The 18767-nt window shown below is 36.4% G+C and overlaps 1 protein-coding gene across 3 annotated transcripts in view; it reads right to left on the minus strand.

Annotated features, from left to right (window-relative positions):
* Positions 1-1913: 1913 nt before the first annotated feature.
* The window catches only part of LOC128204249 (uncharacterized), a 30458-nt gene continuing 13604 nt past the window's right edge, over positions 1914-18767 (minus strand). The window contains exons 1-5 of one of the 3 annotated variants that reach the window (XM_052905662.1): positions 16555-16653; positions 12847-13031; positions 12386-12607; positions 12031-12177; positions 1914-11753 (exon numbers count right to left, since the gene is read on the minus strand). In XM_052905662.1, the coding sequence (XP_052761622.1) occupies positions 2325-11753; positions 12031-12177; positions 12386-12607; positions 12847-13031; positions 16555-16570 (9999 nt within the window). In that variant the 5' untranslated portion in view covers positions 16571-16653 and the 3' untranslated portion in view covers positions 1914-2324. Of the gene's footprint in view, positions 11754-12030; positions 12178-12385; positions 12608-12846; positions 13032-13269; positions 13572-16554; positions 16654-18767 lie in introns of those variants that run through there. The other 2 variants (XM_052905652.1, XM_052905643.1) reach the window with 2 other exon arrangements.

Below are 18767 nucleotides of genomic sequence, written 5' to 3' on the forward strand. Positions count from 1 at the left end.
GACATTTGTCGTCATGTAATACTAAAAACTATATAACTCGTCCAACAAGTATATTATGAAGCTCACCAGATACTCGCTTAATAACAATTATCATGAACTCGTATTTTGTATAACATGACACCTCATATCAGATTCTATATGTCACAACGTTAGTGCCTGAATTTATTTGTCACTATTTTTCATTATGAGTAATGGAATAAATAATTCAAGGCAAGCATCGCATAACGATTTGCAAGAATTAAAATAATAATGGAATTTGGGGATTGGACAACGTTATGTTAACGTTAAACTAACGTTGTGTTAAAGACTTTGCGAGACGTTTTCTAGGTTTCCTTTAACTAAGAAAACATTGTTCTAACGTGACAACGTTATCCTGGTCCATTGGATGGACGCAGTTTCGAAGTAAGAAAAATGAATGAATATGAGTATAAACTCTTGATCCTAATCTTAATCGAATATTATATTACGTAAAGTTTATTGAAATTATTTAGATAAAATACATTTTTTTTTTATTTAGAGGAAAGAAAAGTAAATAAATTGAATATAGCGTTCTTAATCACCATGGTACTTGATTATTGGTCGAGCATGTAGGACATCTATGTCTTGTCCGAGGAAGAATACAATAAACTTAAATCATCCACCAGACCAGCAATAAAACAGTATTGATACTATTGCATTTACAGGCGTTTTTTAGTTTTGTTTACCCTAACCACCCATTTTGTTGTATGAAGGTTATGTATTGGTTGCCAAAATTGCGTTGTTTCAACGTTAAAATAACTCCACATTCCTAACGTTGAGACAACATTGGCGGTAACGGTGCAACAGCGTTTAGAAAATACAGCAATATAACGTTATAACAACGTCGTACGAAGGTTGTGTATTGGTTGCCAAAGTAACGTTGTCATGACCTTAAAACACACCCACATTCACAACGTTGTAACAACGTATGCATAATGTTAAGACAACGGTAATGGTAACGTTATTTTAACGTTATGTGTTTACACGGCAGTTTTGGTATAAAATTTGGTACTTTGCCAGCTTATATTCCAAGTTACTGCACCCCAACCCGATTTATTGAAATTATTTACGAGTGCTTCAGTGCGAACTAGGGTAATGGGTGAAATAATTGTTTGGTTCCATCTTGTCAATGTCAATGTTCCAATATCTAGCATTCAAACAAATAAAAAGCAAGCATTGTTGTGTATACACACGATTGTAATTGCACGGTTAAACTCCGCCTGGTTGTAACCGTTCTGATATGGTGGTTAATGTTTAGATGCAAACAAAGGAAACATGTTAATGGTTCAAACGTTGACCAATTACCTTATTTCAGAACGTTGCAAAACAAGAAACTTGGAACAATTACTGCGAGCTTATATACACAGTACGAAGAACGCTGTTTTTCAACGTTTACCCGTTTGGAACTTTTTTTTTCAACATTTGATAACCTTGACCTAGACTAACCAAACAAGACAGCGCCTCGCAGGCACCCAGAATGCAACCACAAAGTACATCTCCATGTAATTATCAACGATGTATTACACAAACTTTAAATGAATATATTGTGGTTACATTTTGGATTAAAGCTAAGTGTCTGGTGAGTCAATTTGCTTAGTAAAACATTGCTCTAAAAAGGAACGTACCACAAGGGCACCAAAATGTTTAAAATGCATGCCGAGTAATACATGTAAACTAAAAGTTAAAAAGTGTATGTGTTTCATCATGACCTGGGACACAAAACTAATCATTCAAATGCTGTTGCAGTGTGAAAAGACACAGATAATGATTAGGTTTTATCCTGGGAACCTCTTTGTGGTATCTTAAGCAATACTTCATGATTTAGAATATTTTTCTATTAATCATTTACAAACCAAATGTATTGAATTTGGATAGTATAACTAGGTTTATACAATTCAATGTATTTATTAGGAAATGGAGAAAAACGCTCTCCACAAATACAAACTGGTTATTCGATTTAATTTCACAACATTCAGCAAGTCAAACACTTAAAACTATTAAATGACATAATAAAGGGTCAAAGTGAAACATATTAACATATTTCATTTAATAGAATATTAAGTATAAAATCCAGTTACAGAAATAGAATAAGGTCTGCAAAACAAATATATTACAATAACGTACTAAATTCATATGACATCATTGATACAAATGCATATAGTCTATGGGATATCTTATGTACATAAATTATACAAATAAAAACAAATTAAAGCATCGGTATCTCAGTCTGTTTCAAGTCAATTTGAACAAGAACAAAAACACACACAAAATGTAAAACATTATTATAAACATATATGTTTCCAAACTCAAGATTTTTGTACTACCACAGATTTCACCCTATTCTTTTCTACATCACTCCCACCTGTGGTTACACTTTCACTTTCATCGTCTTTTTCTTGTTTCATTCTGCTTGAAATTAAATGATAAGAATCCTCTCCCCTGGAAGACCTGTAATGCCTGTCAGCATCGCCATCTCTAGCATCGCTATCTCTAGCACCACCGTCTCTGTCATCACCATCTCTATCATCCTTGCAAGACCGGTAATGTCTGTCATAATCGCTATCTCTATAACTCTTTGAAAACCTATGCGAATATTTGTCGCGATCTTCCTCTCTAGAATCCCTCGAAGACCTTCCGGAATATCTGTCGCGATCTTCTCTGTAGTCTCGAGATGACCTAAAATGTCTCTCATGACCATCCCCTCTAAAATCATTGGCCGACCTATAATGTTTATCAATGTCGTCCCTGTAACTTCTGTCATCTCTTTCAATCCTTTCGCTGTCTGAATGCGTGTATTTGTCTAAGTCATATTTGCTTCTGGTATATGATGGTGTATGATAACTTCCTCTGTATCCTCGTCCTCTTCCTCGAAAATAATACGGCCTGTATGCTGGTCGAAATTTATAAAAATGTCCTCTGGAACTGAATGAATATCGTTCTGATTCGTCTTTCATAAGCTTTAGACGCTGAAGTTCAATCACGTCTTTGTCCCGCGCCATTCGTAATCTTTCTAGCTCTAGCTCCCTCCTTTCACGTTCTAATTCTTTTTTCTCCTTTTCTATGAGCTGTATTTCAAGATCAGTACTTTGGATGTCACGACGTACATTAACGTATGTTTCTGTTCGTTTATCCATGTATTCACTTGTCAGACTATCATATGCGCTGCGCCTTCTTTCTTCTTCCAAAAGTCTTCTTTCGTATTCATATTCTCCGTCGTTATTTGACTTAAACGATCGTTTATTGGATGAACCGTGTGAGTCATTTTCCCATGTTTCATAGTCGATGTCGTAACTCCGTTGACGTCGTTCATGCCTGTAATCGTTCGGAATCGTTTCACTTTCTAAGGAATCTTTCCTCTCTCTTTCATAATTGCTGCCCTGACCATGTTCACGATCTATGCTTGTATCGTTTGATCTCCTAGAAATTAAGTGGTGTTCGGGCGATTGGACCATATTCCTCTCTGACTTATCTCTAAAACGATCACACTCTAGTAATGCTCGTCGTGGTTCCCTGTCGTAGTCATGCGTGGGCTCATACTGGTCGAATGATCTGCCGACAGCGACGCGTTCAAGTTCTGTTCTTTCATCTCTTTCACATGAGTCGATCCTATTAACACTCCTCCCTTGCTCATGTTCTTGTCTAAATTCATCAGGATAACCTTCATCGTAACTACGTCTTCGTTTATAAATGCTGTCTCGTCTCAATAGGTCATCTGTTTCACTCTCTCTGTTGTTATCCCTATTTCTTCTCCGATCAGTTTGATATTGTTTGTTTTCTCGGATATTCCGATTTTCTATAATACTGTCCTTATTTCGGCAATATTCATCATCTTTAAATACTCTTTCATTTTTATTTTCTCGCTCCTGTCTGAGATATCGAGCTTGCACATTTCGTCGTCTTTCTATTCCTAATTCTTTTTCTAAGTTTGATCGCTCGCTTTCTAAGTCAGACAATGACCGATCGCCTTCATCTGGATTATAGGTGTCCCATTTACTTGCAGCAAGCTCACTGCGTTTCCTTTCTAATTCTGATTCCGTATCTTTAGACATTTTTCTCACAAATTTTATTTCATACCGGGCAAAATCTGACTCCACTTTAGATGGCGAATGTTCTGCCCGGTTTCCATCATTTTCTTTTGCCTCAGTATTTTTCGAACACAGCATTTTAGTTTCTTGGCCATCTATTCTGGTATCCTTATCACGTAAACTTTGTAATCTTTCACGATGTAAATCATAATCGTCCTTTTCCATTCGTTGAGTTTGTGTTTGTGAATTTGACTGTTTTCCAATGCCGTTTTCATCAAACTCATTTTCATTTGTACTAACATCCTCAATATCACTATATTCGCGAAAATAACGAATCATTTTCTCAATGTTGCTCATACCGTCACCAGCTGGTGGTTGAATTGTATTCTCATCTTCCAATTTGTCTTTTTGGGTGGATATGCTTACTGTGTTGATATTATTTGCTTGACTTTCAACTGTTTTCTCTTGAATATCCAATTTAGCATCTTTATTATCCATTTGACTTTGATCTGATGTATGCATTTGGGTGTTGTCAATTTGAGGTGTTGACTTAGTGATTTCTGCTTGGGCTTCGGTCTTCTTCGTACAACTAGAACCTTCTGCTCGAATATCTTCGATGGTTTCGGTCAGTGCACCGTGTACATCTTGAAGCATGTTCGATGTCTTGACATGGTCAACCGGCATAATGGTAAGTTGATCGACATGCTCGTTTTCATGTGTATTTTGGTTCTGTGGAAGTTTGGTCTCAACCTTGAGTGAACTGGTTTCTACATGATCATTACGTTTTTCTGTTTCGGAAGTTGATAACGTACTATCATTTCCATTTCCTCCATTTGCTCTGTCTTGTTCTGCATGTGTTGCAGAAAAGCCTTGTCTATAAAAACGTGCATCAAATTCGTCCACAATATCGTCTTTTGCGACAACACTGCGATCTATTTCACATGTGATACCAGTGTTATTTTTCATTTCAGCTCCATGCGCATCCATTGTAGAAATAGTCTGCAGATTTCTAGAATTGTTGCCATAGAAACTCCTGCCCATCCATCTACCCCGAAACCCCCGGAAAGGTCTACGTGGATAACGACCTCGTCCTCGACCTCTGAATGGTACAAAAGGAGCATGGTTCATGAATCCTCCTCTTCCGTAATATTGAGCAATTCTAGCATTAGACTGAAAGTTCGAGTGCTTATTATCCATTTGACCATTCCTATTGGTACCTGAATAACACTGATGAAATTCGTTATTACCTTGACTGAATTTTTTTCTGTCTCTGCTATCAAATGAAGTTTCTGTTTTAGCACTTGCATGACTTTCATTACATTTTCGCATATCATTAAGCATACTTTCGTCAATTGATCCCGGAGTGTTTGCACTTCCAACAAGCTGGCTGAACAATTCTTCCTTTATTTGTTTTGTTAAATATTCATAATGTCTGTGAAGGTGTGTTTTTAAAAGGTCATCTAGTTCTTCCTCATTTTTAGGTGTTTTAATGCACTCGTTTGGTTTGTTACTTTTTACTGACTCGGGTGAGAACATGTCTCTGAATTTATAGGCGCTTCTATCAACTAGTCCCTGTGTCTTGTTCCTTCCATGTCCAGTATTGCTGTTCATGTTATCTCGTTTCACTTGAAGAATTTGGAGTTTTTCTGTCAAATAGTGTAAATAACTTGCAACTTTAGTATCACCTTTTTTATCTCCAGTGGTGTCTTGGAAAGTGCGGCGGTATTCCTTTATAGCATTTTCAATTTTTTCTCGCAGATAATCTCGTTCTTTTTCGCGCTTTTTTCGATTAAGCTTAGCGCTTTCTGTTGCAGCAATTCCCGGAAAAAAGGGTGCACCTGGTGTACTGTTTTCTTTGCGTTTGCGATACTTTCGACGCCAAGAAAAGAAACCGTTAAACGTTTGTACTTTTGATTTTTTTGTCGATTTTGTATAGTCGTCTTGATTTTCAGATATTCCCTTGCGTCTACCATCGTTTGACCGCGCGCGTTTGCTCTTTTCTTTTGTGGATTGGCTTTTGCTTCTAGACCGATGTTTCCTGTATGGCGAATGTGACTCCTCTTTATTTCCAGATATTCCCTTGCGTCTACCATCGTTTGACCGCGCGCGTTTGCTCGTTTCTTTTGTGGATTGGCTTTTGCTTCTAGACCGATGTTTCCTGTATGGCGAATGTGACTCCTCTTTATTTCCAGATATTCCCTTGCGTCTACCATCGTTTGACCGCGCGCGTTTGCTCGTTTCTTTTGTGGATTGGCTTTTGCTTCTAGACCGATGTTTCCTGTATGGCGAGTGTGACTCGTCTTGATTTTCAGACATTCCCTTGCGTCTACCATCGTTTGAAAGCGCGCGTTTGCTCGTTTCTTTTGTGGATTGGCTTTTGCTCCTAGACCGATGTTTCCTGTATGGCGAATGTGACCTATGTCTACTTTTGCTTTTCGTTCGGCTACGTTCATTTTGGTCTGAAGATGAATGTGTTCGTCTACGATTACGTTCGCTAGATTTGGATCTTGTTTTTTTCTTCGAATGCTCGTATTCTATTCTCTCTTTCCTTCTCTTCCGTATGTCACTGTAATCGATAAACCTTTTACTTGTAGTGCCTCGCAAGTATTTTCTATATTGCTGATTTTTTAAGATCATTACTTCATGAAAAGGAATAACGTTTGGATCTGAATTTATTTTGTCTGATGGCTTCTCCTTTGTTTTGTTTGGCTGTTCTTCTTTTGGAATTGTTTTTTCTCTATTGATAGATTCTGTTAATTTTGCAAAATTGTTTTTTCTATCCGTGTTTGTTTTTAAATGTTCCGTGCTTTCTTTGGTCGAATTATTTGGAACTATAGCTTCTGTGTTTGTAAGTATTGCGGGCATCACGAGCTTTGCATTTTCAGTGTTGTCTTCAATAATCTGCGTCTCCGGCTGTTTTGTCACAATTGTGTTTAAAGATGATGGGATTTCACTCTCTGATGTCTCTTGTGACTCATTCAATGGACCGGACATATTTACCAATGGATCAGCCGTAGGTGTTGTTTTATGAAAATTTCCGATTATTGTTGGTATTGGATAAACTTTTGTTTTTGAAGTTTTGACATCAAACATGTTCTTCCGTTGGTGAATGCCCTTATTTAGTACCCCTGGTTTTTGAAGGGTGTTAGAAGGACACGTTGTTTTACTAAAAGTGTTTGTTGTTTCCATCTTAATTTCAGGGACAGGTACAACGCAACCTATGGAACTGTTTACATATGTTTCCCTTTCCAGCGATTTTTCATTTCTAGTAAACGTTATTGGGACGCCAAAATGTTCAAGTAATGTAATGTCATCTTGGTCATGAGTATCAAATAATTGTGGCAGCTCATCTCGTCGTTCGATATCGCTGTATTGGACGTCTGTGTGAACTTGAAAACAACTTTTGCGCCTTTGTCTATAATCAACGTCACATACAACTTTCCCTTCTATCTCATCGACTGGTTCTGCCTTAATAGATATATTTTGCCATGGTTCATGTGTTGTTTTCTGCAACTCAGAGTTGTCTGTTTTTCCTTTTAAGTTAGTGTCGGTGTCTTCAGTTTTAACATTGGAAACCGCTAATGTATCACTTGGCATTAACAAGTGTGAATTATCTGTTTTATTAAATCGATCACGGTCAGATTCGGGCAAAGCATTCATAGACATTGTTGCTTTTTGATTGTTATCTGATAAGAACTGTAAGACAACAGAGAGCTCCCGTAATGTTTTCACTATTGCACTTCTTGTATCACCCAGATCCTTTTGATTTGCCGTTTCCTTATCTGCATTTACCATTTTCTGCGAATCCTTCGCTGAGTGTACCTTTGTTACGCCATTTGCCGCGCTATCAATAGCTACACTTCTGAAATTCTGTACCTCATTTGCAGATTCTACCATTTCTTGTTTAACAGACGCGCTGTTTTCTTCATTGGTTTTGGTTTCATAAGAATCTTTAGTTGTGTCAGGGTGGTTTCTAGTCTGCTCAGGCAAATCCATCATCTGATTATTGTTTGCTTTTGTTTCAACTGGGCTTCTATAATCCGAAGTCCGGTGTTGCGTTTTCGTGATTTTATCAAAAGTTGGCAAACGGTCATTTTCCTTTTGTGCCTCTTTTCTTTTATATGCAGCAGCTGCGACTTTGCTGGAAAGAAAGTTTTTAACTTTATCGGCAACACCTTTATCGATCGTTACAGGCTTACCCACCAAATCAGTGTACTTTGCGTATTTTGGTTTGCCCGATTCTTTACTTATGGTACTTTGTATGAAATCGTGAGGGTTGTTCAACGCTTCTTGCACCATTGTAGGTATTCCAGTACATTCACTTGTTTTAGAATTTACACTGTCAGAATTTTCGACAACCATTTTTTCTGCTTCGTCAATAGTTAAAAGTCTGTATCCTTTTGTTTCTGATTCGGGCAAGTTATTGATTTTGCTTGATAACTTGTTGTCAGGTTTTGATGCATTTAACGTGTTCTTAATTTCACGACTGTCGGAAGATTCAATATTCCGAGGTATCGACTCGATTTCGCAATTCCTGTCTTTCGGTGCGTTTACTGTAGTACCTGTTGAATAATTATCGTCGCGTTTTGTACTGCTGTTTGAATGTATTTGTTTTGATAGGCTCGTTGATACTGATTTACAAACATCTTGGCCCTTGGAGTGTGGTACATATTCTTTCTTTATTGTTGCTTGATCATTCATTACCTTCGCAATAGTATCATTATCTGTTTCTATGGTTATATTTAATGTCTTAACGATTTCGTCGACAGGCCCCCTTTCCAAAGTACAATGTGTTGGCAGTTCGCTTTCTTTTGTTTCAGTCCCCGTATTATCATTTCTGACTGATGTGCTTGGTCGAAGAATCGTGCCCTTATTTTTAGTAGTTCGATTAACAGAAGACGTTTTACGTTCTTGCCTCTGAACGTTTTTGATTAATGTCTGACTGTGTTCAACCTTTTCTAACGTACACTGTTTTGGCAATGTATCACTTTTAGATGATTTACGATTCAGGCCAGTTGTTTCCTGATTTGTGCAAGTGTGATCAACTGTAGATAATTCATTCTCTTCAAGCTGAACGTCTTTGTTAAATGCCTGACTGTTTTTACTGCCAACCTCATTTTCTGAATTACAATCAACAGGAAAGGATTTTCCATCCTCTAGCTGAACATTTTTGTTTAATGTCTCAATGTGTTTACTGCCAACCTCCTTTTCTGAAGAACAATGTTTAGGGAATGCACCTTCGTCTGCTTCAACATCTGTACTATCATTTCTAGAAGAATTGCCATTTTTGTCCTTATTTGTGCAGGTTTTATCAACTTGAGAGGGCTTACATTCTTCAAGCTGAACTGTTTTGTGTAATGTATAAATGTTTTTACTGTCGACCTCCTTTTCTGAAGTATAGTTAACGGACCTGGATTTAGATTTTTCAAGGTGATCGTTTTTGCTTAATGTCTGAATGTTTTTAGGAACAACCTCATTTTCTAAAGTACAATGTTTTGTCAAAGCGCATTTTCCTGCTTTAACCCCTGTTTTATCAGTTCTGACGGTCGTACAACCTTGAACCTGACCCTTAGTGCCTTTATTTTTGCTAGTTTGCGTAACAGATGCGGATTTACACTGTTCTTTCTGAGCGCTCCGCGGCCTTTGTTTTGCTGTATTTTTCTTTTTGGAAGGCGGTAAAGACAAATCTAAAGCAGACGCTGTGTTTTGTTTGCTTTTCTTTGTAAGCGAAATTTTATCAGGCAAAGCTAGTTGACTGTCAAATGAATGTTTTACAAATGGTGTGTCCGTTTTTTGCTGATGTGCCGGTGGAATAGAACTCTTTTCTAAAGTCGACAAAGTTTCGATCTCATTTGGGGCTTTGTCAGTGGTCTTAGTCCATTGGTCAATGCAATTTGCTTCAGGGCTTGACAAGTTGATTTCTTTTGCAAAAACAGACTCAGCCTTATCTTTATCACAACTAGTATATGAGTGTTCCAAACGAATATTTTCAATAGGGGACTTTGGTCTATCATTTGCATTTTTGTTATGGGAACCATCTGTATGATTTAAGTTCATTGCTGGTGCTTTGTCTAGATTGTCAGCTATAATTAATTGTGAAACTACTCTACTACCATTGTGTTCATCACTTACGAAAGTGTTGGCTCTCAAAGCAATATTGTGTTCATCAATACCAGTTACAGTTGTAGAAGCTGATGTAACATCGGGAGAAATATTTAACATGTCCGGCGCTAAATACCCAGTAAGCGGAGACATGCTCTTTTCAAGCTTTCTTAAACTTTGATTGTGTATGTCTGCTTGACAATCACTACTGTTTTGCTGTGCTGAAATATTTTTATTTCTAGAAGTGTCGTCTGTTACCGAAGCGAAACCAAAATGATCATCAGCCAATGAATTTGATGGTTCGAGTTTATCAAGCTTACTAGCACTTGGTAGTGTGCGTGTTATAATATGTTTGAGAGTTAAATTGCGAATATTTTCTCCAGTTTCTGAAACTGTATTATCAGTGTTGATATCGTGCTCTTTACTATCTAATGGACAAGCTACATGACTTCCATCAATTAATGTTGTGCCGTGTGTGTTATCCTTCTGGTCGTGATCGAATAAATAAGCCAACTCATTTTCCTGATTAGTTACGACATCTTTAGTCGCTTCCAATAAATTAGGAATATGCAAGGTGCTCTTGCATTTTTCTCTGTGTTTTATTTGATTTGTTTGTCCAAACTTTCCTGGTCTTGTTGTATACCTCATCTTACCAGCAGGCTTACCTTTCTTATGAAGGGCGGGTTTTGTCTTCTCTCTACCTTCCAAATATAACAATGTTTCCATTTGACCTCCATCTTCCTTTTGTTCCAATTTATCACTGGAGGTTGCCATGTTTTCAGCAGCTGGATTACATATGTCTCCTGATGTTTTTGGTGTCGCACACGTTTTTGGTAAAACCGCTTCATTTATTGTCTCCAAAACACTAGTTTTGTCACTTTCATTTGTTAAGCCATGTGTCTGTTCTTCGCCATTGATATTGCTTTTATCAGACAAGTCTGTATTTGGCTTTTCCTGGTGTTCAATGTCAGTTGTTGGAGGAATGTCTTTCTCTTTAAACCGGTCTTTTGATATCAAGCATTTTGGTATGGCCGATCTTTTAAGTCGTTTTATCTTAACAAATGGCTTCATGAGCAATTGCCTGCTTTGATCATATGTACAGTTTATGTTTCCAATGTTTATTCCGGAGAAAGATTCTGAATCGCTGACAAAACCAGCAATATCAGTGCCATGTACTAAATGGGCTTGTGTATTGACAGCGTCTAATTTTGGTGGTTTACTATTGAACTGTATGTGTTTTTTCTGCTGCCTCATTTTTATCAATACAGGAAGCCGATCCTTCGACGAATGAAGCATGGCCCTCGATATACCTGAGCCGTGCTGTACAGACTTCCGTCGGCTACTGGATTGGCGCAACTCTTTGGCAAGTGTCTTAAATTTGCCTTTTAATCCAGATTTGGAGAACATGAACCGGAAACCTCTCCTCGTTTCTCCTTTGACCTCCCAGTGAGCTCCAGAAGAACTTGACAAATGAGTCGCCATAGCCAACATAGGATTTTCGGTCATTACAGGAACCTTCTTCACCAAATGAATTATAGCATATGGCAATATTTGGCGCGGAAATTTCACCGTATTGGATGAAACTTCGTCGTGCTCATAAAGATACACCTGCGGATCGAAAAACAGATTTATCTTAGCACACATCTTATAACACAGTTACCTACTGACAAAGAATAACTGTTTAATTAGTTTCTAGCATGTGCCTTATTAGAAAGGATTTGACTCGCGAGTATAATCTAGATCAAAGATATCTCACTATCGAAATACTTAAATCCAACTAATTAAATTATCTTTAAAATGTTTCACTCAATTTTCTGGTTTGTATTTTACTACAAGCGAATGAGATAATGAATGGAAGATAAAATAAGAAATTGTTTTAACATACATAGCTGCAATTGAGAGCCTCACATATAGGCATCGTCGGTTCTATATTTCTTGCAGAAACATGACTATCATATCCAACAACTGGTCTCAGAAATTTGTCCTGCTTATGAAGGCGAGGAAGAACAGGTTTCGACTTTCCCAGTAATATCTACAAAATGAAAAACACATCGCGTTATTACTTAAAGGGTTCATTACTTAAAGGGTTCAATATAATCAATTATTGTAAGAAATAAAATGTACAATAATTTCGCCAACCAATGAATGTTTTCCTTGAATAATAATATTATTTGAAAATAAGAATATATTTCATTCACAATAAGCATAATGTACGAACGGTGATCCCAAAAAGAACACACCTTGTAAACAACAACAAAAATCGGCGTGTAGACGCTCTGCTGTGCCATGTAGCGCGTGAGTATGTCGTAGTGGCGGACAAGATGGACGCCACTTCCGGTGTGGCCAAGCACGTGGCGACGTTTGAGGCCGACTCTTTGGCCATCTTGGCAAATATCTTGCACTATTTTCTCCGTCCCGTAAGAAAACGCAAAGACATCGTCCAAACATTCTTTTGGTCTCCCCTTGAAGTAAATGGTGAACTACATTCCTGATATTGCACCATTCATATGAAACTGTTTTCTAATATTTGCATACGAATATTTCTATAGAAATCTGAATAGATAAAATTACATTCACAAAAATCTTTTATATGTCGTTATCATTTTGTGGAGAATTACAAGAATACGGGAAGCTCGCATCAAGGTCCAATACAACATGAGCAAACCTTGCGATCTAGTCTAGTAAAAACTCTGCCACTAACCTGCTTTTCAAGATCGATTCGCGCAGCTGCATATTTCTGCGCGAGTCTTGGGTTTTGGATGGTGTGAACTGATTCTGTTCTCCAGTATCGATCAGTGAAGTCTACGTCGAAGTATGTCTGTGTAACCTTCTCTTGAAACGTTTGTCCTGCTGCGCTGTTCAGCTTCAGCGGTCGCCTTTCTGCATCTGTTAAAAAGAGGTGACATTAGTGAAATAATCATGGTTTATTTTCTATACTTACATTTGTGTTCTTTCTCGCCATTCTATATTTTAAAATTAGTTCACATTGCTGTTTCTGAATGTTTGTGTTAATCTTGTGAAACCTTAACTATAGTTTGTAACTGCCCAGTCAAAAAATAACCTCAATATTGACATTAATCCACTTGTTGTCACATCTATTTTGCTGTCAAAAAGTAAAACTAACCATGCTTTTTGCGTCTCAACTCCATTGCGATGTTAAACTGTCCGTGTTTTCAATATTTACACTGTAATCCTTATCAGACAACGACGAGGTTCTCTCAAAATTTGTAAATTTATGATTCACTTTAAAATCAATACCCTTACAACGGGTGAATACTGTTTATATATATTTTCGAATATCAATTGTTCGAAATGAATACAGAATATAACGCGTAACGAAACATGAGATTCTTGCATTGAAGTCGAGCTAAGATTCGCTGTATGATTGCTTAAATCAAGTATCACATTTCACGAAAATATTCCGTCATTAAAGTATGAACCTATGTTTATAATTGTGTATGTATACCCACTAGTGGGAACGTTCTAACTCTTATCTACCAGGGTAGCTGTTATAAATACACTTGGCATGAGATCAACATGGTTTGGATAGCATTCAAGTTACGCAATTTATACATATATTCTCAAGCATGCGCCCAGGTTTTAGTAAGGAGTTAAACCTGTCTCCCGTAGATATGTTGGCTGCACATATCAGCATTTATGCTTACATAATGAACACTTTGCGAACGTTTGATTTATTATACACAAAAGAATATTCAAAACAGACGTGTGCATAGCAGAAAAAATGATCCATTTTATTGTTTTCTGAGTACATGTAATTAATTAGTTTTGTAATATAAATGCATGTACATGACTTGGAATGATAATGGATTCACTAGTGTAGGAATGATAATGGATTCATTAGTGTAGGAGCTTTAGCAAATGAATTGGCTTAAAAAGTAACACTTGTTCTTGTATGTGGTGGTGACGTTGGTGGTGATGATGGAAGCGTTGGTGGTATTCACACATCTACGAGAAAATACTGTATATTCAGAACAAATAAACACAGACTTAAGCATAGTTTTAATACATCCTTGAGCACTTCCGTAAACCTAACAAGAATATAAGTATGTATTTCCGTTTTATTGAGGTCAATGGTCTAAATTACTCCAAAATGATAACATATAGTCGCCATTTAACGAAACTATAGTGTGTAGCTATTTTGATATCTGTTAATTAAACGACCAGTCAATCGCAAGTTCAATGATGAAACATTCAACAGCAGCAATTATATGTACCGAAAGAGGAGTTATTGACACAACGATGCAGGTACAGAAGGGTTTGCAGTCCATAATAGTAATTAATTAATTATGTGAAACATCGATCGTTGCAATCAATACCAATTATGAATAAGGATTATCATCATTCATGTATGCATGTAGATCGATCAATTCATTAACAAGTCCAACACGTGGTTGAAGAAATACAAGCATCAAAAATGTGAAAAAATAACCGTGTTTTGTATATGAAACTTGACCAGTACCCACATATCGTGCTAATCGTCATCTTTATGAAATGCTCGCAAATATCGTATTCCGTCTCGGGTCTTGGAACACCTGTAAGCAACTGTCCTTAAATGTGCCAAAAGCCATTTCATTGATAATACAAATTCTGGAATGTGTTAATTTCAATATGAAAATGAATTGTGTAGAAAATCCCTTTTTTATATCTTTGTTCGTATTCAAGGATAATAAAACAGTAGTTCACCCATTTGTCTCGTCCGTAAGTCCATCGGGGCTACCTCGCTACTGTCACCCGTCCCGTACGCAGGAGTTTCGAATATGTATGTGTATGCACGTCGACCGATATCCATGTGTGTTTTAACTATTTAGTTTCCAAGCTTACTGCTGTTGTCTTACTGCTGTTTTAATGCACTAGACATTCTGCTATACTGCTATATCGTGTTTAACTCGCTCCAACTAGAACACAACACCTCTATCTTATCAACAGACAAAAGGGAGATAACGCGAAGTTCGTTACAGAGGTTGAAGATTGTAAAAGGTTGTAAGATCTTTAATAGTGTACATATGGACATATCATCACTGTGCGGTCACTCATTCATTGTCTCACAAAGCGCTTTATCTGTATTCATGTATACGGTATTTAGATACTAGTCTATGTTATTTTTACCAGCTTAAATTGAATTTGATTTTGTTGTGCATTAGTCTTGAACACCAAATACAGTTGGCAAATCCGTTCTGTTGAACTTTTTTTTCCAATGTCATTATTAAGATGACATGCTATTTTTAACCTCATAGTTAAGTGGAATATGTTTCTTTGCACCCGAGTTTTATCACCTGTTGCTTTGACCACTTTTGAGCTGTTCTGTAGTTAACTTATATAATTATGTATTTATTTCCGAGTAATTTTAAGTCGTTCTTGTTGAAAAGATGTTCTTGCTTTTATCATAGTATTCTTTTCTTTGTTCAATTTATGGCTAAATAAAGGTTAAACTTCAACGTGGTACGTGTCCTTAATTTTAACATGGCTCGGTATTTTTCGTACAGCAAATCAGGCATGTACTTATACTTAGTCCCATATGCTAGATAAGTACATGTGTATTGTTGTTTTACACGATTTTGTATTTTTTGTAAATCCGACACGACTCATCCTTGAAACGTAATTGATTCAACGTATTCATGAAAAATATTAGCTATGCGAGCCGATGGGGCGATCTTACTTACAAATTTCGTAAACGTGTTGAATAAATTCGTGTAATATATGATGACAGGTTTCAGGTTAGAAATCACCACATGTTTTTTTCCGGTTTTAACAACAAAAACACCCTACCTGTTTCAACTGCGCAGGTGATGAGCTGAATTCCACAAACTGACATAAAGTAATGATTTACTACACAGGTGTAATAAAGAAAAAGTACGTGACGGTTATATCACACCAGAAGTAGGTAGAGCATGTGAAAAATAAGATTTCAATCTGTGATATTGCGTTTCGGAAAAAGATGGTAAATGCTTTAGGTGATACAAGATAGTAGATTGGAACAATGAATTTAGGGTAATACAACACTTCCTACTGCTTTCATGAGTGGAGAGCAGCTTCAATAATGGGTTTGAACCTGTTGCTCCTAATCACTGAAATCGAAGTCTAGTCAAGATAACAGGAACAAGCCCATATCTTGACAGCATGTGATGGTGTATAAATTTTAAATATACAATTGTATGCCCCAAAACAGTACAGTTAACATATTTAAATAATAATTAAACCTTCAAACGAGGAAGACTCGTTGACAGCCATTTAGGTGAACTACGTTTTATTCAAGCTTTGATATGATGGTTAAAACATTGAATATACGCCCATACTCGGATGGTGTAGGTTTTATGGTGTATATGAAATTCATTAAACCCAAAGTCTATGTATTTAACAATGTCATGTACAACACTTGGTTCCTCCTTACCCGAAAAGCACTTCATTGTTTACATCTGGATGTACACTTTATTATATCCAATAAATGTCCTCTTTAATGGCTAACGATTCATAATTACTACTGTTTAAGACTTACCAACACAAAAATAGAATAACGTAACACAATCAACGGAAGTAAAAGGGGAAATCCGTTCTTCTTGTTAAGCACATGAAAAACGAAAGGGGAAGTTTAAAACTTGGCGATATTTCATTGGTGCGTTTATCATACATGATTTACAAAATCGAAAGTAGCATTAAAACTAGCCTATATATTTAAAAGACCCTTCTGTTTGTTCGTTTCCAGTTAGAACTCAAGGATCTTATCAATGTGGAAATCGATTTTTATAATGATATACCATCATAAGTATGCAATCAATGTACACATCGCAAACAACACGAGCGTATTCCAGTATTATAATGCGATGTTAAATGACGTCAGGTAATGAAAAAGTGCGTTATTAAAATTCAACTTTATTTATAGAATAATACATGGTTGACCATGGCTTTTGGTTGATTATTGTTGCCCCAGTGGAAGGAATAATTGCTCGAGGTCATTGGTCAATGATTTCAAATGGATTTAAAAAGATGATTATGTGGATTAATGAAGGATATGTCATACCAGTATATTTAGAATCTAGTCTGAAGGTCTCAAAACTGAGATATAGCAAAATGGTTTTGAATGGCATTAGCTTTGAAAAATAACGATTGACTGGAATTCAAAATAGCAAACCTTTTCGTACGTGTTTTCAGAATAAGCCTGCAATTTTTTCATTCTTCAAATATTTCCTGTTTTACATCGGTTGAGTGTGATTCCTTGTCTCACTGTAAACATCCGGTACGTTTTCGGATAATACAGTCAAGTTACCCTTAGCGGATCACAACCATTAGCGGGTCACTGTCTTGTTGAAGACACGCTATCAAATTTATTTCATTATATTTTTTTATGAAATTTTGCAGTTATGCACTTTAAAGTATAAGTGAAAATCACAATAAATATTGTTTTTTTATCGGACTTCAAAATAATCTGTATCACACGAACGATTGATGCAACTGTTTACGTGACCCAGTTGTTCCAGCCTTGTTTTGATTGCAACATGTGCTTTTTCCGAGAACTTTTCGTCCAACTACAATGTGTAAGTGAACAATTTATACATTTTATGAAAGGCCAATATATAACCTCTTAGAAATGCCTTACATTATTTTATTTCATAAATACGTTGTTTGAATTTGGCGATAATAGTTAAGTGTGGGTAATTAACCAGTAGCGGATCGCCATTTTGTTTTTGCAGTGAGTCTGAGGGGTTCTTTCAAAACAGTGAATTTGTAACATTTTGTCATTTCCAAATTTTACACAAACATTGCTGAGTACTAATATTTCTTTAATTATGATTTAAATATGAATTATGAAACATATCTCTAATTTAGTTTCATTTATTTTTACTTTTTTTTCTACATCAAAATGATGTATAAACAGTACTGTATGGGACATGACAAATTTCAAAAAGCAGAAAAGAAATCTCAACGTGAAATGAAATATAACAAATACCTTATACATTATTTTATTAGTATCATTTTAAGTCTCTAAATCCAGTTTGCAGGATTTACAGCTGAAGACATTCTCGGCACCCCAGCGTATATGATATCATACAGGTTATTATAATATAAGCAGGGGTGCCGTGGATGAGTTGAAGACTGAATCACAGGCGTCTTGCTCATTGCTATTATTCAACATTTAAGACGCCTGTGTTTTAATGTACATGAAATTGCAACTTCTATGAGTGTTTACCATGCAGTTTGTGATTGTTTTTAAAAATATCACTTGTGTTTCACAGATGAAAAGAATGAAGATTGAATTGGGTCCAAGTTGACAACATTATTTTTTGAAAAGAGTTGGTGGAGGTTAGAAATCATCTTAGTCTGGAACAGAACATCATATTAACATTATCATATTGTAACAGGGTGAACTTATAATATATAATTCAAAATTAATCTTAATGGTACCTGCATGCTTTATTTTCAAAGTTTTTTTTCTGTTATTAAACAAGGCAATGTTTTCTCAAACATAAAATTCATATTGTATTGCAGAATGTGGATCCCAATCGACGGTGTGGTGCATCTTTATGTAGGAGCCCAGCGCAAAAGTCAGCCAAAACCATATCAAAGAAGTATCCGGGAAAAAAATGTCCCAGAGAAAGCGTCTAATGT

The sequence above is a fragment of the Mya arenaria genome, chromosome 2, assembly GCF_026914265.1.
Source record: "Mya arenaria isolate MELC-2E11 chromosome 2, ASM2691426v1".
NCBI classification, from domain to species: domain Eukaryota; kingdom Metazoa; phylum Mollusca; class Bivalvia; order Myida; family Myidae; genus Mya; species Mya arenaria.